This window comes from Anabas testudineus, chromosome 17, assembly GCF_900324465.2.
Source record: "Anabas testudineus chromosome 17, fAnaTes1.2, whole genome shotgun sequence".
NCBI classification, from domain to species: Eukaryota; Metazoa; Chordata; class Actinopteri; order Anabantiformes; family Anabantidae; genus Anabas; species Anabas testudineus.
Genome location: NC_046626.1, coordinates 21,565,652 through 21,586,082, shown reverse-complemented (window position 1 = coordinate 21,586,082; position 20,431 = coordinate 21,565,652). Strand labels below are relative to the sequence as shown.

Sequence of the window (20,431 nt, the reverse complement as noted above, 5' to 3'; positions counted from 1 at the left end):
CAGGCTCAGTAGGAGTAGGGAGGTTTCTGCTGAGCCGTTCGTCTTTTTCGCCTCCTGTCCACCGGATCGAGACACGGGTCCATCTGGGTTTTTCTACCAACCAGGCTCACCTTCCTGTTTTTATCGATTCTGGAGCGGATGCTAATTTTATCACAGCCAAAGTGGCCCAACAGCTCAAGGTACCCCTCACAGCCCTCCCACAGCCTGTTCTTGTCAGATCCCTAGATGATCAAATACTGCTCCGGGTTACCCACCAGACTATGCCTGTCCCCATGAGGCTGGGGAATCACCAGGAGACCATTCAGTTTATGGTCATTAAAGCATCTAGCCATCCGGTGGTGTTGGGAATTCCCTGGCTTCGTGTTCACAACCCGCACATAGATTGGAGTTCAGGGCGGGTCCTAAGCTGGAGCCCCGCCTGTCATTCAACGTGTCTGCGTGCTGCCTCTTCCCCAGTTCGTTTGGACGGAGGGTCCAAGGAGTATTCCCCGGATCTCACCAAGGTTCCCCACCACTATCATGACCTGAAGGAGGTTTTTGACAAGGCCCGAGCGACGTCGCTGCCCCCTCATCGCCCATATGACTGTGCTATTGAGCTAGTTCCAGGTTCCACACCGCCTAGGGGCCGCCTCTACTCACTCTCTGGACCGGAGAGGCAGGCCATGGATAAATACATCGCAGAGTCGCTGGCTGCCGGCATTATTCGACCATCATCCTCCCCTGCCGGAGCTGGATTTTTCTTTGTTGGCAAAAGAGACAGAGGTCTGCGGCCATGCATCGATTACCGCGGAATCAATCAGCTGACGGTGAGGAACCGGTATCCACTGCCTCTTGTCTCCTCCGCTTTTGAGTTATTACAAGGAGCTCGTGTATTTACTAAACTGGACTTGCGCAATGCGTATCATCTGGTCAGAATCCGTGAGGGCGACGAGTGGAAAACAGCCTTCAACACTCCTGCTGGCCACTATGAGTATCTCGTTATGCCATTTGGACTTACCAACGCTCCTGCTGTTTTTCAGAACATGATAAATGACGTGCTTGGAGACATGTTGAACACCTTCGTTTTCGTTTATCTGGACGACATCCTTATTTTTTCCCAGTCAGAGTCCGACCACATTGCCCATGTCAGAGCAGTTCTCCAGCGCCTTCTCCAGAACCGGCTTTTTGTCAAGGTGGAGAAATGTGAGTTTCACGTGTCCACAGTTTCCTTCTTGGGCTTCCTGATCTCACCTGAGGGCATCAAGATGGATCCAAGCAAGGTGCAGGCGGTGTTGGACTGGCCGGAGCCTGCGAACCGCAAGCAATTACAGCGTTTCCTCGGGTTTGCCAATTTCTACCGAAAATTCATCAAGGGTTACAGCATCATAGCGGCGCCTCTTCACCAACTCACCTCCACCAAATCAAAGTTCCAGTGGACTCCTCAGGCTAAATCTGCCTTCGTAACCCTCAAGAACCGTTTTACCACAGCGCCTATTCTGATTCTGCCGGACCCGGAGCTGCAGTTCGTGGTGGAGGTGGACGCGTCTGACTGTGGAGTAGGAGCCGTACTCTCCCAGAGGGCGAGGGAGGACCACCGGCTACATCCGTGCGCCTTCTTCTCCCGCCGCCTGTCCCAAGCGGAGCGGAACTATGACATCGGCAACCGCGAGCTGCTGGCGGTGAAGCTGGCATTAGAGGAGTGGCGACACTGGCTTGAGGGTGCCAAATCACCGTTCATCGTCCTCACCGATCACAAGAACCTGGAGTACCTGAAAACAGCCAAACGTCTCAACCCACGTCAGGCTCGCTGGTCCCTATTCTTTGAGAGATTTGACTTCACCCTGTCTTTCCGTCCGGGGTCCAAGAATGGCAAGGCTGATGCTCTGTCCCGACGCTATGATGCCTCGGACCAAGATGGGGACGCTCCGAAGTACATTCTTCCGGTTTCTGTTCGTGTGGCGGCCGCTCAGCTGCAAATCGAGAAGCTGGTTTCCAGAGCCTCAGCTGGGGCGGCTGCTCCTTCTGCCTGCCCGGATAATTGTCTTTTTGTTCCTCAGGACCTCCGTTCTAAAGTACTGACTTGGGTCCATGCCTCAAAGTTTCACTGCCATCCAGGGATCACCCGCACTCTTCACGTGCTCCGGCAGAGATTTTGGTGGCCCTCCATGACAGAAGATGTGAAGGAATATGTGGCAGCTTGTTCTGAGTGCGCACGGGCGAAGACGCCTCGTCGACCCCCTAGTGGACTTCTTCATCCTTTGCCTGTTCCTAGGCGACCATGGTCGCACATCTCTTTGGACTTTGTTACCGGTCTTCCTCCGTCGGACAAAATGACCACGGTGCTCACGGTGGTGGACCGTTTCTCTAAAATGGTACATTTCATCGCACTTCCCAAGTTGCCATCGGCTAAGGAGACTGCAGAGGCTCTGGCTGACCAGGTTTTCAGGATCCATGGACTTCCGAGGGATGTGGTTTCAGATAGAGGACCCCAGTTCACAGCGCAGTTCTGGGGTGATTTTTGTCGTCTGTTGGGCATATCTGTGAGTCTCTCCTCAGGCTTCCATCCTCAATCGAATGGACAGACAGAGCGACTGAATCAGGAACTGGAGACGGGTCTTCGGCTGCTCTGTGCCAGGGAACCCTCGTCGTGGGCCAAGAATCTGTTGTGGGTGGAATACGCCCACAACTCCCTGCCCTCCGCTGCCACAGGATTGTCTCCTTTTCAGGTGGTCTATGGCTACCAGCCACCGCTTTTCTCTTCACAGGATGCCGACTCTGCGGTTCCGTCAGCGGCGGCTTCAGTACGGCGTTGTCATTTGGCATGGCGGCGAGCGCGCTGTGTCCTGCTGAGGACTGTCGCTGCCTACAGACGCACGGCTGACAGGCGTCGGTCGCGGGCGCCATCCTACTCCGTGGGGCAACGGGTCTGGTTGTCCACTAAGGATCTCCCTCTTCGGGTGGACTGTAAGAAGCTGGCTCCTCGTTTTGTGGGTCCCTTTCCCATCGCGAAGGTTGTTAATCCGGTCGCAGTGCGGCTGCGGCTTCCCAAGTCTCTCCGGGTGCATCCCACGTTTCATGTGTCCCGTGTTAAGCCGGTGGTCACCAGCGCTCTTGTGCCCTCCTCCGAGCCCCCTCCTCCCGCCCGACTTGTTGGCGGGGGTCCTGCCTTTGCTGTTCAGCGTCTTCTGAAGTCTCGTCGTCGGGGCCGGGGCACCCAGTACCTGGTGGACTGGGAGGGTTATGGTCCTGAGGAACGCTCCTGGGTTCCCAGTCGCTTCATCTTGGATCCGGCATTGATCTCTGCCTTTCGCGAGCGCCATCCTGCGCAGCCTTGAGGGCCGTCCGGGGCCGGCCGTTGGATGGGGGGTACTGTGAGGATCCACCGCTTACCTTCAGTCCGGACTCTTATTCTGAAAGTCCCATTTCCGGGCGGTGTGGTGTCCGTGCTGCAGCTTGTCATTCGTCAAGCTGATTGATTGCACCTGTTGTACACCGGAGGGTTTTTTACCTGCAGTGTTCCACAGACCTGTTGCCAGATCGTTAGTTGGATTGAGGCAAGAAACGAACTCTGATTTTTTCCCCTTCATTACAACCTTGTGTTCAGGACTTGAGGTACTCACGGCTGAGGACTTTGTTTTATGGATTATTGTTTTGGATGATGGATTGAGACATTTTTTCCCGGTGTGTGTTTTTTGTTCTAAGCCGGAGTTTTTCGTTTGGATTATCTTGTGGATTATGTGTGGTTTTCTTTTGGAGCTTCAAGTCTGGTCTCTATGTTTAAGGACATTTATTACTCCAGGTATTTCTTTGGACTCCTTTTTGTGTGTGACAATAAACTTCTGAACTGAGTGGATTGCGTCGGCCTTATTAGTGGTCCTATTAAACCCGTGACAGAATGAGCTGAAGTTCAGAGCCTGAAGGACGGAAACTGTCCAAGTCCTCGTGTCCTGGACTGTATCTTCAGTCCACATGTTGTTCATGTTGCTGCAGCTCAAATAAAGCTCATTAACAACTGGGACTCATGTCTGGAGCTTCACACTCACAAACATTTGAACTCTTAGTGATTTGAAATGTGTGGATTCAAATCCAAGAGAGGCGACTGATCAGGAATCTGGACTAACTTCTCCTTTTCTTCTTGTCCTGCTGTCAAATCAAGCAGCTGCTGTTTTCTTCCAACTTCTTTAAACACACTGTTGCTTCATTTGCAGAAGTCCACACACACAAAGTTCCCATTGTTCAGGTCCCATTTGAAGCCACCACAGTAACAAACTGAGCCCACGGAGGAGACGAGCTGATCCCAGTTCAGATCTTCAGTCAGAGTCCGAGTCTCTGCTGATCTACCAGCTGATGCTAAAAGAGACTTTTCTCTCTGATTTTCCCTCCATGTTGAACATCTGCAGCTCAGTTCACGTTTCTTCTCTGAGACTTGATTTGATTCATGTTTGATGACTTTCACACTCCAACTTTATCTCTGGTCTTTGTGTCTCTGCTCTGAAGATGGTCCAACACAGTCCGTTCACAACCATCGTCCGTCTGAGTTTCGTGTCTGTTCAGTTCAGGTGAGTCCAACCAGCTACAAACTACCTGGACGGACATTTTGCTGCTTTGGTTTCACTTTGTTTTCAGAGTTTCACTCTGTTGAACATTGAAGGTTCAAATCCCAGTGGAGGAGCAGCTCTGTGGATTTGTACTTTGTACTTTGATCCCAGCTGTTAAACCTCAGATAACAGTCTGTGTTACTGAATTCTCCACCAACCTGAATGTGTTTGTGGGAACATGAAGGTTTTTTTTTTATCTGCTGTCAGATTCAAATCAACACCAACAAACTTTTCACTGAGTCACAAACAAGAAGTCAGAGACTCAGTTTGATCAGTCACATACTGACAAATAGAAGCTGTTTCTACTTTAATGTTGCTGAAATGATCATTTTCACTGTGAAACTCAGACATTTGTTCTTTTTATTTTGTGTTTCAAACTTCAGACTCAGCAGAAAACCACACAACAGCTTCAGCTGAGCTGTCAATCAGAACTGGTCATCATCATCATCATCATCATCATCTGTGTTCTGGTTTTGGAAGCAGGAGTCAGAAACATTTTACATCCTTCTGCGTTTTGCTCGGAGTAATGGTAACATAGCTAAATGTCATGATCCCAGCTTTACATCCTGCCTCGTGCTTTTATTTTTCCTCTGCTCTCCACAGTATCCAGCTTCACGTAATCAGCCTAATTATTCCCACCTGATGTGCTCAACTCCTTTTAAACACCCACTCGTCCTCTAGTGACACCTTTAAAAGATTCTCTGACTTGTTTCTACTGTCCACTCTTGTTATTTCTGACTTTACCTCTGATTTATCGTTATGACCTTTCGTGCACTCTGACCTTGCCTTTGCTTTCCCCTCTGTGAAAGACTGTTGTTCTCTACCTCTTGTTTTTGGACCTCTGCCTTTCTAGACTCTCCTCTCTGGATAAAGATGAAGACAAGTCTGCAGCCATGTCAGCAGCTCTGTGATTCAGAACGAGACACAGCAGTAACATTTAATAATCAGCTCTAAACACAAAGTCCAGTTGAGGCTTAAACTGATTATTGTTGTTACAAAACTCTGATTTGAACACAAACTATGATCTTTATCTAAACCTCCACAAACATGAACCTCAGTTTAGTCAAATTATAAAACTGATTTATTTCAATCTAACAGGTTTAGATAAATTAAATCGTGCTGATCAGTGAGTTAGAAAACAAACTTCATTCTAAAGAAAAGCTCATAGAAAAGCTATGTTCAAGATAACTTCTGTTTTCTACTTTTATAAACTTAAAACAATCTGTCATTAATCATTTTTACTGATCTTCCTGATAACAGGAATAAAAAAATAATAATGAATCTAATATGTTCAATGGATTCAAACTCCCAAATCTGTATTAATCTTTCTGTGTTTGAATTATGGATTTTGTGTATCGCCAGAAACAGTAGGAGAAGCTGAACGACAGCATTGAACCTTACTACCAAGACCCATGGCATTTCCCCAGCACCTCTGCACTGGAATCAGCCACGTTGGCCCTGACGTCGATCCTATCTCTTCCGGTCCACTTCCCCTTCCAGTGCCTCTACACGATGACGCATCAGGCTATGGACTCACCTCACAGTTCGCCCTGTTCTGCTACTCACAACATTACTATCACTCCAACCATCATTAACCTCTCACCTTTAAGTAATCCTAAAGACCACTTATGTCCTGGGTTTTTGCCGAATCCTGCTTTCAATACCTTGTCCACTGTGAAAAATTTACCTGTGATTCTGTGGAGTTTGGACTTTGGATTTATTCTAGGTTCTGGATTGTGGTTTCCTGGTCCAGTCCTGACTTCCTGGTTTCTAATAGATTACTGTTCAGCCTCCTCCTCAGCTCTAACTCCCCTGTTCCGATGGTTTCTTGTGACTAATCAGTTCCATTGTTCTCAACTGCTCTGTTCCTATTGAACCGACCCGTTTCCTCTGGTTCTCTGACAGTTTGTCATTGATCCTCTGCAGACTCTATCTCTGTATCCTGTCTAGACGTGTGGTTCTGTCGCCTTTTTGGATGTTGGATGTGCATTTTGGAGACTGGATTTGGGTGAAGGATTTTTCTGGACTGAAGCTTTTTAAAGTTTGTGTGTGTATGTTTGGCCCATAAGAGAACTGAGATTCTGTTTGGTGGATAATGGAAACTTTATTACTACCCTGTTGAAACTGGAGACAGTCAGCTGAGATTCTCTATAGTACCAAGTACTGATCTGTTTTCTGAGTCTCACCACTGCAGTGAAGTATCACATGACAGACTCTGACTCTCCAGGTGCTGACATCTTGTCTCCAAACCCACTCCACCATTTTGTGTGCTCCCACCTTCTCCGCCACCTGTTTTCCTCAGCCAGGTTTCAATGGGTCTCACCCCCCACAGTCGATCATGTTAAAATCAGTGAAGATTCTTAGAATGTACAAATGTACTGGCAGCTCTAAACACTAATTACCATAAAAAAGTTACTTTGCTTAGAAGGACTAGTTGGACACACAGACCACCACATCCACAATTCAGAGGAGTTTGCTACCAAGGTCAACGTATTACAGACAGGACTGACAGGGAGGATATTTTATTAGCAAATAGGGCAGGGACACAGGGAACTAACAAACACTGAAAGTAACAACTTAAAGAGACCCGAAACACGGTGGAAAAACACATACAAAACCACAAACGTACAACAAACATACAAGGCAAACAAGACAAAGTAACAACGAAAACTACACTGCAATAGCTGGCAAAGGACAAACTCACAAGTAGGGAAAACAGTCCAAACGAACAAAAGAAGAGTCCAACGTACAAACCTGAGTCATGGGGGGTCAACAAACCAGCAATCAACGATAAACTAAGGGGAGCTTATAAACGGAAAGGACGCACAGGTGAAGCAAGTCAGTAATCCGTCTGGTGAGTGGAGCGTGGAGGAAGAGGAAGTCCATATATGGGTATGACAGGAGAGTGAGACACAAAACAAATAACCAACCCCACAGACGGGGGCAAAGGGAGGAATCGTAACACAAAGACTTGAAACTGAATACCCATGAACCCACAGTATCATTTAGTGCCACTTCCCTCTTTACCAGCATCCCCATCACTTGTGCTTTAACATCTGTAAGAGGGACTGGAAGAAGACAAGTCTCTCAGCACCAGAAGCAACCTCACCCCAGACCAGATCTCCTTGCTCCTGGACCTCTGCCTGAACACCACCTACTTTACTTACAGAGATGACTGAGACAGGGCTGGACCATGGGTTCCCCGGTGTCACCCACTGTAGACGACTTGTACATGGAAGTGGAGAAGAACGCTCTCCACATACCGCAGAAGACGCCAACCCACTGATTCAGACATGTGGATGACACCTAGGTTAAGATCAAGATCTAGGAGGAACAGGCTTTCACAGACCACAGAAACTTAGTGGACACTAACATCAAATTAGGGAGGACACTTCCGGTTGGCCTTTCTGGACTGTGCAGTCATCATTGGGACAGACGGAAGACTAGAAATAGAGAATTACAGAAAAACCAACCACACTGACCAGAACCTGGTCTCTTTTACTCACATCATCCATCAGGACTCCGAACCATAGAATGCCAAACATTTCCATCTCCAGAAGAAGGAAGACAGGCATCTGAGTGGGCGTTCAACAAGGCAGCAACATGTTCCAGAAAAAGAACAATGGAACATTGAGGTAGTTCCATTGATAGTCTGAGGTCCAATGCAAAAACCTGGTCATTCCCTACATGTAGAAGCTGAAACAGATTTTTAGAAAATGCATCATACCTGTCTACTTCAAACCCACCAACACACTCAGACAAAGACCCGTCCACCCAAAAGACCGGACTCTAGAAGACAAAATGACCAATATAGTGTCTGTGGTCCATTGTTGTGAAGAATGTTCTGATCTGTACATTGGAAAAACCAAACAGCTGCTACACAGGAGGAGTAACAGCTCAGGACCTGAATCAGCTGTGGACCTTCATCTTAAGGACAAAGGTCACTCATTGTTTAATGTTTAAGATCTTACAAAATATAACTGTAAACAGAATTAGATAGAAAACCCAACAGGAGAAAAGGAAAAACTCCCTTTAGAGGAAGAAACCTCCAGTAGAACCAGGCTCAGGGTGGGCGGCCAGCAGCTCATGCAAATCAACACACCCTCACTCAACAGAGGTGGAGGCTTAATACACACCTCGTCTATTTCTCATGCTGCCCTTTCATCCATCCCCAGAAAGATGAGGACCAGCTCAGATCTGCACCGGGTTGGACACACTTGACAAACCACTTTAGGGGTTAAGAGGAGTTGGAAAGAGGTGTGAATATTACATATTTAAAAGCCGTCCCCTTCCATTGTTTGATCTAACGAGTCTGTTCAGTCCAGGAGTTAAAACCAACCTAGAGCAAAAATGAGTGTCTGTAACCAACTAATCTTCGAACTGAAGAAGCTACTTGATGAGTAGTGAAATGTTTCGACCCCATTAAGAAGGAAGTCGAGTTACCATGACTCAACTTCCAGATACCATGCTAATGCTAATTCTAGGGAAAGCACAATTTCTTGCATCAATGCCTTCGAATGTTCTAGTAATACAATTGTTTTATTTAAGTTAGCTGTTGACATTCTGCAATACATCTAAATTGAGAGACTATTTCAAAATGCATATTGTTGCTAATTGAGTAAAAGAATAAATAACAATATGTGAAAGTTTTGACAGTTAAAACTTGAATCTACAAAACAAAGCAGATAAAACAGAAACACAGCTGACAAAAAGGGGAGTGTTATTAGTGTTGGAGGTTTTTGAAACAGGAGATTATAAAATTACCAAATGAAATGAAAGATCTACGGTTCATCCTGAGGGGAACATGAACATTTGAACGAGTTTAACTGAGAATCCATCCAATAGTTGAAATATTTCAGTCTGAACAATAAACCTCAGCTGACACATTGAACAGCAGAAAGGTTTTTGTATCAGTCTCTGTCACTGTGGGAGGATACTGGTACTACATCTTTGGTTCAGGAACTAAACTGTATGTAACAGGTAAGAATCAACTTTCTTTGTCTTCAGTCGTTTTATTGAACAAGTGTAAAATGTGTTTAAAGTCCGTTTGTGCTGCTTCAGACTTTCCATGTTAGTTTTTCCTCATTAGTACAGAGTTCCTTCTGCAGCCGTTCTTCAATGAAAAAGTTCAACAACATGTGAAAACATGTTGAAATCTCACCGCACCACAAGGAATTCTTGATTTGTGCAGGAGCTCAAAGAGTTTAGAAGAGTCCAAAAAGTCTGTGTTGGAACTGGGTTCTGGATTCTCCTCAATCATCAGACTGTTTTTCTTTTCTCTCTTCTCTCTCCTGAAATCAGTCCAATTCCACATCAATGATTGTGGAGGATTTTCCTGCTCTCTTCACTTTTTGGACTCAGTTTAGAGACAAAGTGAATTTTAGTGATGAGCAGGATTCTTCACTTTCACTCGGATTCTGAAATGTTCAATATTTCTTAACATTATTTTCCTGGACAGAACATTTCCAGAAACTCTTCTAATGTCAGATCAAGTATTTGTGATCAGTGGATAAATGTGTTTTACATAATCAGTAAAACTGATTCAAATACCTTGAAGAAAACATTAGTAGTATCCAGTATGTAGTATTACACATACTGCAGAAACTCTAGGATCTGAAAGTTTCAGCTCTGAGTGCACGATAAATAGAAATAACATTAGAATGTAGAATGTATTTTCAGTGCAGCTAATATATCCTGTATGAACATGTAAAATATGTTAAATCAGAGTTGGACAGAAATCTACTACTGTGATTCTTAAAGAAACATTTTAATGTAAAATGTTTAAACTAAGGTCAAAATATTTTTACCTTAGCACAGAAACAAGTATTTAATAATTGTGGAGAATTTCTTTGGCTAAAGGTTTTAACAAAGGGAAAATGTTTAATAAATTATTCGAACCCAATGTTACAATATACTGTTTTATTAAATAAGTCTTGTGCTGATGTATATGATGCTTTGTTTTTCATAGCAAATAAAAAATGTACAAAAACATATAATAATAATAATAAAATACATTTAAATATATATTCATATTAGAATTAGAATATGAACAATAAGTTATTATAATATTTTCTGTGTATATTACTTTATGTTTGTTACATAAATAATTACATTTCTCAACCGGAAAAAGGTGGCTTGCACCCTCCAGGTTGGGGGGGAGATCCTCCCTCAAGTGGAGGAGTTTAAGTATCTTGGGGTCTTGTTCACGAGTGAGGGAAATAGGGAGCGTGAGATTGACAGACGGATTGGTGCATCGGCAGCAGTAATGCGGTCGGTGTACCGGTCCGTCGTGGTGAAAAAGGAGCTGAGCCGAAAGGCAAAGCTCTCGATTTACCGGTCAGTCTACGTCCCTACCCTCACCTACGGTCATGAGCTTTGGGTCATGACCGAAAGGACAAGGTCGCGGATACAAGCGGCCGAAATGAGTTTCCTCCGCAGAGTGGCTGGGCGCACCCTTAGAGATAGGGTGAGGAGCTCAGTCACCCGGGAGGAGCTCGGAGTAGAGCCGCTGCTCCTCTGCATCGAGAGGGGCCAGTTGAGGTGGCTTGGGCATCTGTTTCGGATGCCCCCGGGACGCCTCGTAGGGGAGGTTTTTCGGTCCTGTCCCACCGGGAGGAGGCCCCGGGGAAGACCCAGGACACGTTGGAGGGACTATGTCTCTCGGCTGGCCTGGGAACGCCTCGGTGTCCCCCCGGAAGAGCTGGAGGAGGTGTCTAGGGAGAGGGAAGTCTGGGCATCTCTGCTTAAGCTGCTCCCCCCGCGACCCGGCCCCGGATAAGCGGAAGAAAATGGATGGATGGATGGATAAATAATTACAATTAATATTCACAACAAAGTGAAATATATTTAAAATAATTTGAGGACAAGCAACTATTTTGTTCTTTGGTTGTACAGTGTATTATCAAGATAAAAAAAAACGGTTATGTGCAAATAAAAGTTTTTACGCTGTCAATGGATCAATCCCAATTTCTTTCCCAACAGCTGTTGTGGTTTCGTTGCCACATTTTCCTGGTCTGCACTCTACCAGTGTTGTTTACCGAGCACGGTTTGTCGACCCTGTGTCAGTAACAGGATCTTTGCTAACATCAGTAAAACTGATCCAGTCTGTGTAGTGAACTTTGTGTTGAGGACTAGTTTACTAGAATATATCTAGTGGCGATAGAAGAAAGTTCTACTGCATCAGAGTCCAGGTGGTTTCCAGGATCCCACTGAATTTGCTGCAGTGCTGGAAGCTGCTGTTGACTGTGTGAATGTGTGTCTGTGCTGCTTGTTGCTGCTTCAAGCTTCAGGTGAGCAGGTGCTGAAGCCCGTGGTGAGCGTGTACCCAGCAGCATCCAGAGACCACCTGGAGGGGAAGAGCTCCCTGCTGTGTGTGGCCTCAGACATGTTTCCTCCTCTGGTCCAGTTCTCCTGGAAAATCCAGAAGAAGAAGGAGGACGACTCATGGGACGAGTCGAGCCCTGCTGAGGGAGAGCAGCTGGAGCTCCGAGAGTCGGGACGCAGCGCCTCCATCTTGCTGCTCCATCAGCCACAGAACAGCACATATAAATACCGCTGTGAGGTGAAGCATGAAGGGGGGACAGTGGAGGCCCAAACACAACAAGGTGATGAAGGTTTGGTGACTGTGTTCAGCAGGGATTCAGCTTCATGTGGAGACGCTGTCAAAGAGAGCAGAGCAGCAGAGCACTGCCATTTGTCCCTGCTACTCCAAACATGTGACTCCTTTTGTGTTTCAGAGCTTCCAGCTCCAGCAGCCTCCTGTCCTCCAGAGAGAGAGCCAGCAGACCTGGCAGCTCTGCAGCAAGCTGACTGTAAGATCACCTGCTGCCTCTCTGCATGGACAGCTCCAATGTTGTGCTGCAGAGAGAGCAGAGCACTGACTGCTTTCTGTTTGAATCCTTTTGTGTTGCAGTGGTTCCCCTGGATCCTCTCCAGTCTCAGTACCAGGTGAAGCTGCTCTGTCTGCTCTACACAGTGCTGATAGTGAAGAGTCTGGTGTACTGCTGTGGACTCTCTCTGCTGAGGATCCTCACAGACAACGGAGCATCCAGCAACTACTCACATGATGACTGACTGTTTTCTGCTGCACTTTTCTCACCATCACATCTCATCACTTCATCTCATTGATCTCTTCAGTAAACAATTTAAAACATGATTTCTTTTTTTCATGAGGTGGTCAGATACAGTACGGTACCTCCTCATACTAATACTTGTGTAAATATATATGTACATATATGAACAGTATGTTTTTGTGACGTATTTTAACTTCTGCAGTATTCTTTGCACAGTTTGATGCAGATTTACCAAATTCATTTAATGTAACAATAAAATAAAGTGAAGAAGGACAGTGTCTGACTTTGAACATCCATGTGCTTACAGATGTAAATCAGATTTAAGGCAACTGATTAGAAAAATAAGGATTTGCATGCCGGACATACAAATTAGCGTTGATGTAAACCTCTACGCTGATGACACTGGTGTTTACACACCAACACAACAGCAGACCAGGGGAAAGAGGGTCACTACAAGACAAATTACAGTCAGCGAGGATGTTAAATGTGTACAGCAGCAGGTATGAGTCTGTTCTTAACTGTTAAAAGAGAATTAGCACTTTGTTTGCTGCAGTACATTAGCTGTGTGGGTTTCTACTCTGCAGCTTTCATTAGCTGTGGTTTGTCAGTTTGACAGTTACACCCATCCACTCTGGCTGATGTTATGAATCTTAAGTCACAGCTGAAAAATGAAGTGTAGTAAAATAAACAAAGGGTCTTTAAAGTCTAATCAAGTTCTATTTTAATAGTAGAAACTCATTGCAACAGTGGTTTAACTCTATAACATTCCTACAAGTAAATGTATAAAATATAGTTCATTATCTACAATACATAACATCATCAAAAGATTCTGAGCATCTGGAGAAATCTCTGCTCTCAAAGGACACAAAGGCTGAAACTTACTACTGGATGCCCGTGATCTTTGGGACCATAGAATCATACATGAAATACAGTCATCTGATCTGTTCTCAAATTTTTAAATGCACCAAATTCTGGTGAGTTTAACAGTAAAAATGATCTTTTCATGACAGAAACATCAAAGAATAATAAGCTTCTGTTTTCCAGTGTGTGACTGATCAAACTAAAACATTCATTCTCCAACATGCAGTTTGTGTTAAATCTTCAAATGTCAGCTGTTGAAAAAGAAGATGAAGATTTCTTTTATTTCATATTTCATGTTTTTTTTCTCAGACTTCACTTTCTTGGTGTTGATTTGACAGCAGATAAAAAAAAACCTTCATGTTCCCACAAACACATTCAGGTTGGTGGAGAATTCAGTAACACAGACTGTTATCTGAGGTTTAACAGCTGGGATCAAAATACAAAGTACAAACCACCGACCATGTCCCCCTTTATTTCATTTTATTTAGTGATGTCATTAAATTTCTACAGACTTTAATTATTTTGTTATGTGAATTTCTTCAAATCACAGATTTCTCATCTTTCCACTCTTATTTGTCCAAACTTCACTCAGACCTCATCAGGATCTTTGGAAACGTTGAGATCTGCTCTCATATTTCTAATATACTGCAGTTTCTTGTCTCGTCCACAGAGCAGCCACCTGCTCCTCATATGAAACCAGTTTCTGTGAGTCACCACATGACGGAACCGTCTCTCTTGTCATCTTTGCAGACACGTGGAGCAAGGTCATGTAATTCAATGGGGGCTAATCCTGAGTGTGTTGCACAAAATCAGAATTAAGAAATCAAGGATGAGTGAAATATCTCAGCCTGACCTATTCTGACAAACTCCACGTTTATCAGTTAAACTCCATAAACTATTCCACGTCTGCCAGAATAAGAAGGTGCAACTACATAAGGAGGGGGTAAATCAAATTCATGATCAATGCCAATGATCACATTCAAGACATTTATACTACAACTGCTTATTGCATATGGTCAATAATTTTTCTGGAACACTGCTTTTTGCTTTACTTATTAATTCAGCTGATCTGCTATTGTCTGCTGTGATGAATCAACTTTAGTCAGACAGCAGCAGCCAATCTGTGGGCTGATGGGAGGTCGGAGGAGCCGTTAGAAACCACGTGGCCCTCGTCTGATCTCACAGCTCGTCCTTGTTTGGCCTCAGCTGCATCAGAGCTCCACTTCTCCCCAGGTTCACCAGAGGAAACACCACTGCACAAAATGCTTTTCCTCCCAGCTGCTGCTCTGTGCTGTCTGTGTTCAGGTGAGTGTTTCCAGCCAATCAGGAGCCAACAAAGTCCACCTTTAACCAACACTGTCACACTAACCTTCATCTATGGCTCGGTTTCTCTGCAGCACTGGTTATAATGGCAGCAGAGCTGGTTCAGGATGATCTGACATTGACCAGGAGAGTTGGACAAACTGTCTCATTCAGCTGTGAACGAACTGACCAGTGTGATGGTTATGGTGTTTACTGGTACCAGAAGACAGAGACAGAAACATTTACAATGATTATGGCCATTGGTAAGACTGATGGTGACATAGATAAAAGGTACAATCATCCTCAGGAAGATGATTTCACATCTGTGAATAAAGGAAAGGGCTGGGAGCTGGAGATAAAGAAAGTTAAACTGGATCATTCAGCCTCCTACTACTGCTCCTGTTATAAGTCAGGTTCCCACAGTGAGAAATGATTCCTGCAGCCTGAACAAAAACCAACAGATGAACAGATGTCAAACAGTGTTTGTAACAGGAAGAGAACAGGAAACTACAGCACAGGTTTCCAAATATTTCAGTGTTTATTTGATGTAAGCTGACCTTAAAATGAGCAAAAGTTTTGGAATATATTTTTAAATAAGATTAAAATCAATAAAACTCATTATCTCACAGTGTGTTCCTTGTTTAAAGTAACTGCGTCGAGTCTGTGATTCATTAAACTGTTGGTTTCTTCTTTTGAGTTTTTCATTCATCCTCCCAAGTCATCGTTTTTGATGTGTTCAGTATTTGTGCAATGTCTTGATTGTTTTTCTCAGATTTGAAATGATGCTTTTCTCCCACAGTCAGGTTCACACGTTGACTTCTCCTTTTCAAACTACAGTAGTCATTCTGAACTGTTCCTTGTTTAAACAGTCAATCTCTCAGCACACACAGAAACAACATTTAGATAGATGGATGATTACTGTTGCCTTCATGATCTGTAGTACATTTGAAATTTAAGGGCAACAAGTCTGTACGAGAACTGTTTTCAACATCAGGTTTGTAGTAATGAAGAGCACCAGCAGACATTAGCATTCCATTATTGTCGGCATCAGTACCCTGTAAACCTCCTCTAGTGTTTCATGCAAAATGTATTGAATGTGTTATAATTTGTTGTAGAAAGCTGTGAACATCGATGGATGTCGGAGGTTTAACTTTGGTAAAGAATGTGAGAGACAGAATCGAACAATAATTCTTCTTGGAGCGACTGGAGCAGGAAAGTCGACTGTGATCAATGGAATCATCAACTACACTGTTGGTGTCGAGTGGAAGGACGATTTCAGGTTCAAGTTAGTTGATGAGGTTCAGTCAAGATCACAAACTGAAAACCAGACGTCTGAAGTGACTGTGTATAAAATCAACCATCAGGAGGGATTTAAAGTAGATTACTCACTGACCATCGTTGACACTCCAGGGTTTGGAGATACAAGAGGCACAGACAGAGACGGGATGATCGTAGAACAGCTTCGTGATCTCTTCTCTTCTAACGAAATTGATGCTGTGTGTTTTGTAGTTCAGTCGTCTTTAGCTCGACTCACACCAGCACAGAAATATGTGTTTGATTCAATTCTCTCCATCTTTGGAGTTCTGGTGACTTTCGCAGACGGCCAACGTCCTCCTGTTCTAGAGGTGATCAATGTTTCAGGTGTCCCATGTCCTAAAACAGAAGACGGTCTGCCAGTTCACTACAAATTCAATAACTCAGCACAACACCAAAAGACTGATAACAGATATTCAGAAGGTATTGAAACAAATGATAGTGATAGAGTTGATGAAAATACAGACATACAACATCAGTCTCTGCTCTCAGAGGTGACAGTAAGCATGGAGGCTGCAGTAAGATAACTGAGATACAGATTACGTTACATATATTTACTGGCAAGTTGCTTTATAAAAGTGAAAGAAATGTCTGAAGGTTGTTGTCACTGTTTCAGCCTGGCCTCCAGCCAGCTTTGGATTCTCCCCAGTTCTTCCTCTGGACTCCACCCACCAGCCACTTCTCTACCTGCTCTCCCAGTCAGTGATTGCACATTGGCCTCACCTGTGTTCCCCTCTCCCTATAAAAAACTCTCCCGACTCCTCTCCCCTCTTTCAGATCGTCATCATTCACCTGCCTTCTACAAGACCTGGCTGCTCTCAGCTCTGCTCTCAGCCCTGCTCCTAGTCCTGCTCCAAGTCCTGCTCCTATTCCTGCTCTTAGTCCTGCTCTTAGTCCTGCTTCTAGTCGTCCTCCTCAGCCCTGTTTTCTTTTTCTGTGAGTGTTTTCCTGCCATTGAGCAGCGGTTTTCTATTGTACTTTGGTTTCTGGTTTGTCACTTTGTTCCCCGCTATATTGGTAGTTTTTTGTTGTTACTTTGTCCTTGTGTTTTTGTTGTGTCCGTTGACACCCCCCTTAGTTCCCTGTTTTGTGTGGTTTTCTGTAAGTCTAGTTTTTCTTTCACGCCTACCTCGTCCCTTTCCCCTTAATTCGTGACAGTCGTCCCTCATTTTGACACATTACAGCACTTAGGGGGATCTAACTTTAACAAATTCACATCCCTGAATATTAATTAACCCTTAAATCTAGTCTTATCTTTGCTCTTATATTCGTTGTCAAAGAGTGGAAGGACAGTGATGCCAAGAACACGTGCAGTGGTGGAAGTACAACAGGTTCACTGGACAGCAGCAACTTTAAGAAAAAGCCAAAAGTCCCATATTGAGATATGATGAAATTTTATTACAAATTAGGTCAAGAGGGAGAGGGAGCAGTTCTAGTTGTGCAGGTTAACAGCAGCAGAGGGACCTTCGATGGTGGTCCGTTGGACACTTGGGATGAAGCAGTCTGTCACTGACGGAGATGTCCAGCCTCTTTCTGTCTGCAGTTAAAATGCTGCAGACCACTCCATGAAAATAGCTCATGTCCCTAAAGTGTTACCAAAGGTCCTTAGACTTGCACTCCTCAGTAGATGGAGCCTCCTCTGACCATCCCTGTGCAGTGCAGCAGTGTTAATTGACCAGACCAATTTACTGTTGAGGTGAAGTAAAGGATCTGGCAGTAAAGTAAAGCCACCAGCACACAAGTCAACAGGAAGATTGACACACGTGCTTCTCATCAGCCTGACAAGCAGCTGTGCGTCTATCTTATTGGCTGCTGCTCCTCTGTTGTTAAGTATCCTTAATATTAGCATATTCCTGTTTGGCAGAGACCTGGGTTATGATCACCAAGAACACTGAGGAAATCAAAGCTTTTCAGCACTAGGTATGTTCTTACAGAGGTTTTTATATTCACAACATGTTTACAGTCTGTGTACAAGTCTACAGCAAAGGTTCTACTTTCTAAGTTTAGGAGTGTTTGAGATTAGTTTTGGAAAATTACATTAGAGACAGGTTGTAAGTCCCTTCAGTCTATATCATCCTTAAGGACATGGGTTATCTGTCTACTGCTGTCCATTAGTCTGTATCATCTAGCAGACGATACAGACTAATGGTATATTATGTTAAAGGTGTGTTTTAATGGTGCCAACAAACTGTTCAGACACTTGTTTGTCTAAAATCTAGATTCTCTGCAACATTACACCAGATTTTTCAGCCTCAACAATAAAATAAAGGAAAAAACACAATGATCTGAACTTTAGAGAAAAACCTCATGGAGCTGAAATCTGATCCTGGTTCATCATCTGCACTCGTTCACCTCAGCTGACACATTCAACAGCAGACAGGTTTATGTCACAGCGTCTCTCACAGTGGGAGTATACATCTTTGGCTCTGGAACTAAACTGAATGTAGGTAAGAATCAACATTTATTTTCCTTCACTAGTTTTACTGAAACTTCCTCGAAGCTGAAATTTTGACTTCTGGTAAAAAAAGAAAAACACAGCTAATTCCAAAGATGATGTAAATTTATACTGTATAACAATGTGCATGTCCTGACAGATCACAATGTCAAGTATTTATGTTTAAAGTGTTCAGTAGCTTTAAAACATTTTCCTCAGCTGTCACTGTAAATATGTTGCCTACAAAGGTGACTTTATTCTATGTAGTGAACTTTGCGCTGTGTTAATCATTAGTTTATTACGTATATGTTATAGTAAAGTTCAACTGGATCAGAGTCCAGGTGGTTTCCAGGATCCCACTGAATTTGCTGCAGTGCTGGAAGCTGCTGTTGACTGTGTGAATGTGTGTCTGTGCTGTTTGTTGCTGCTTCAAGCTTCAGGTGAGCAGGTGCTGAAGCCCGTGGTGAGCGTGTACCCAGCAGCATCCAGAGACCACCTGGAGGGGAAGAGCTCCCTGCTGTGTGTGGCCTCAGACATGTTTCCTCCTCTGGTCCAGTTCTCCTGGAAAATCCAGAAGAAGAAGGAGGACGACTCATGGGACGAGCCGAGCCCTGCTGAGGGAGAGCAGCTGGAGCTCCGAGAGTCGGGACGCAGCGCCTCCATCTTGCTGCTCCATCAGCCACAGAACAGCACATATAAATACCGCTGTGAGGTGAAGCATGAAGGGGGGACAGTGGAGGCCCAAACACAACAAGGTGATGAAGGTTTGGTGACTGTGTTCAGCAGGGATTCAGCTTCATGTGGAGACGCTGTCAAAGAGCAGAGGTGTATCTCTCATTACACTATCTCGTTTTCTGTTTCAGAGATTTCTACTTTTCCACCAGAGAATCCAAGACAAAAGGTTTTTGTTCCATCTCAGTACCAGGTGAAGCTGCTCTGTCTGCTCTACACAGTGCTGATAGTGAAGAGTCTGGTGTACTGCTGTGGACTCTCTCTGCTGAGGATCCTCACAGACAACGGAGCATCCAGCAACTACACATGATTGACATCACTCATCTCATTGATCACTTTGAACATGTCTATTTACATATTAAATTCTGTAGTAGGGTGTTATTTTCACCTTCTGGTAGATATTTAGAGTATTTGGAGTATTTTGCTTTCTTGTTTTATTTTAATAGTGTGTTTCATTTTTTTAAATTGTTTCAATGTAACACTGCAAAAATTAATAAATTATCTGGGTAAAACATCCTTGTTCTTTGTTTCTTTGAAAATAATTCTGAAACTCACAATAGCTGATAATACTGATAAGCTATGTTGACAACAGAAACATACCTGTGGTTGCTCTTGTGACTTGTACATTTTCTCTGGACACAAAAAAATGATTTGAAAAAAATACATGTAACAGATGAACAAGATAAACAGATAAGCAGACAGGTTTGGGTGTACCACCAGGTTCCGTGTTGGGTCTTGTGATCATTTAGGTTTTGTATTTATCATCTTTTGTAACAGTAGTTCATACTGAAGTAAATCTATTTGCTGATGACACTCTAGTTTACACATACAAACAACAGGTCAAACTGCTTCAAAGCTACATCTGCTGTAATAATCACACAATATATAAAAATTGAAACAAATGTAAAAATTATTTTATCTATGATCCTTTCCAACATGTTTTTATATAATTAATACACCAATTTGGGGTCAGACTGGACAAACTGTTATTAACCTGCCACCTTTAAAGAATCAATAACAAACACAAACAGACTTTCTCAAACTGTTTTGTATCTTGTCTAAATTGGCTGTGAAGCAAAAGTGATTCAACAGCGACATCTTCAGTTCTTTCAATCAGTGTTTACAGCAGAGAAACTTTA

The 20,431-nt window shown here is 43.9% G+C and overlaps 2 protein-coding genes across 2 annotated transcripts; both read left to right on the top strand.

The window, feature by feature from the left end:
- The first annotated feature begins 4,755 nt into the window (after positions 1 to 4,755).
- On the top strand, positions 4,756 to 12,827 carry LOC113171884. Its single transcript, XM_033326469.1, has 5 exons — positions 4,756 to 4,761; positions 4,961 to 5,062; positions 11,761 to 12,181; positions 12,314 to 12,388; positions 12,490 to 12,827. Exons 1-5 carry the CDS (start codon positions 4,756 to 4,758, stop codon positions 12,648 to 12,650), a joined length of 765 nt encoding a protein of 254 aa, XP_033182360.1. The 3' UTR covers positions 12,651 to 12,827.
- Positions 12,828 to 15,065: 2,238 nt separating this feature from the next.
- Positions 15,066 to 19,746, top strand: LOC113172104. The gene is made up of 7 exons (XM_033326468.1): positions 15,066 to 15,234; positions 16,322 to 16,549; positions 16,743 to 16,824; positions 16,904 to 17,049; positions 18,445 to 18,573; positions 18,995 to 19,315; positions 19,424 to 19,746. The coding sequence occupies exons 1-7, from the start codon at positions 15,066 to 15,068 to the stop codon at positions 19,600 to 19,602; spliced, it is 1,254 nt and encodes a 417-aa protein (XP_033182359.1). The 3' UTR covers positions 19,603 to 19,746.
- Positions 19,747 to 20,431: the final 685 nt, after the last annotated feature.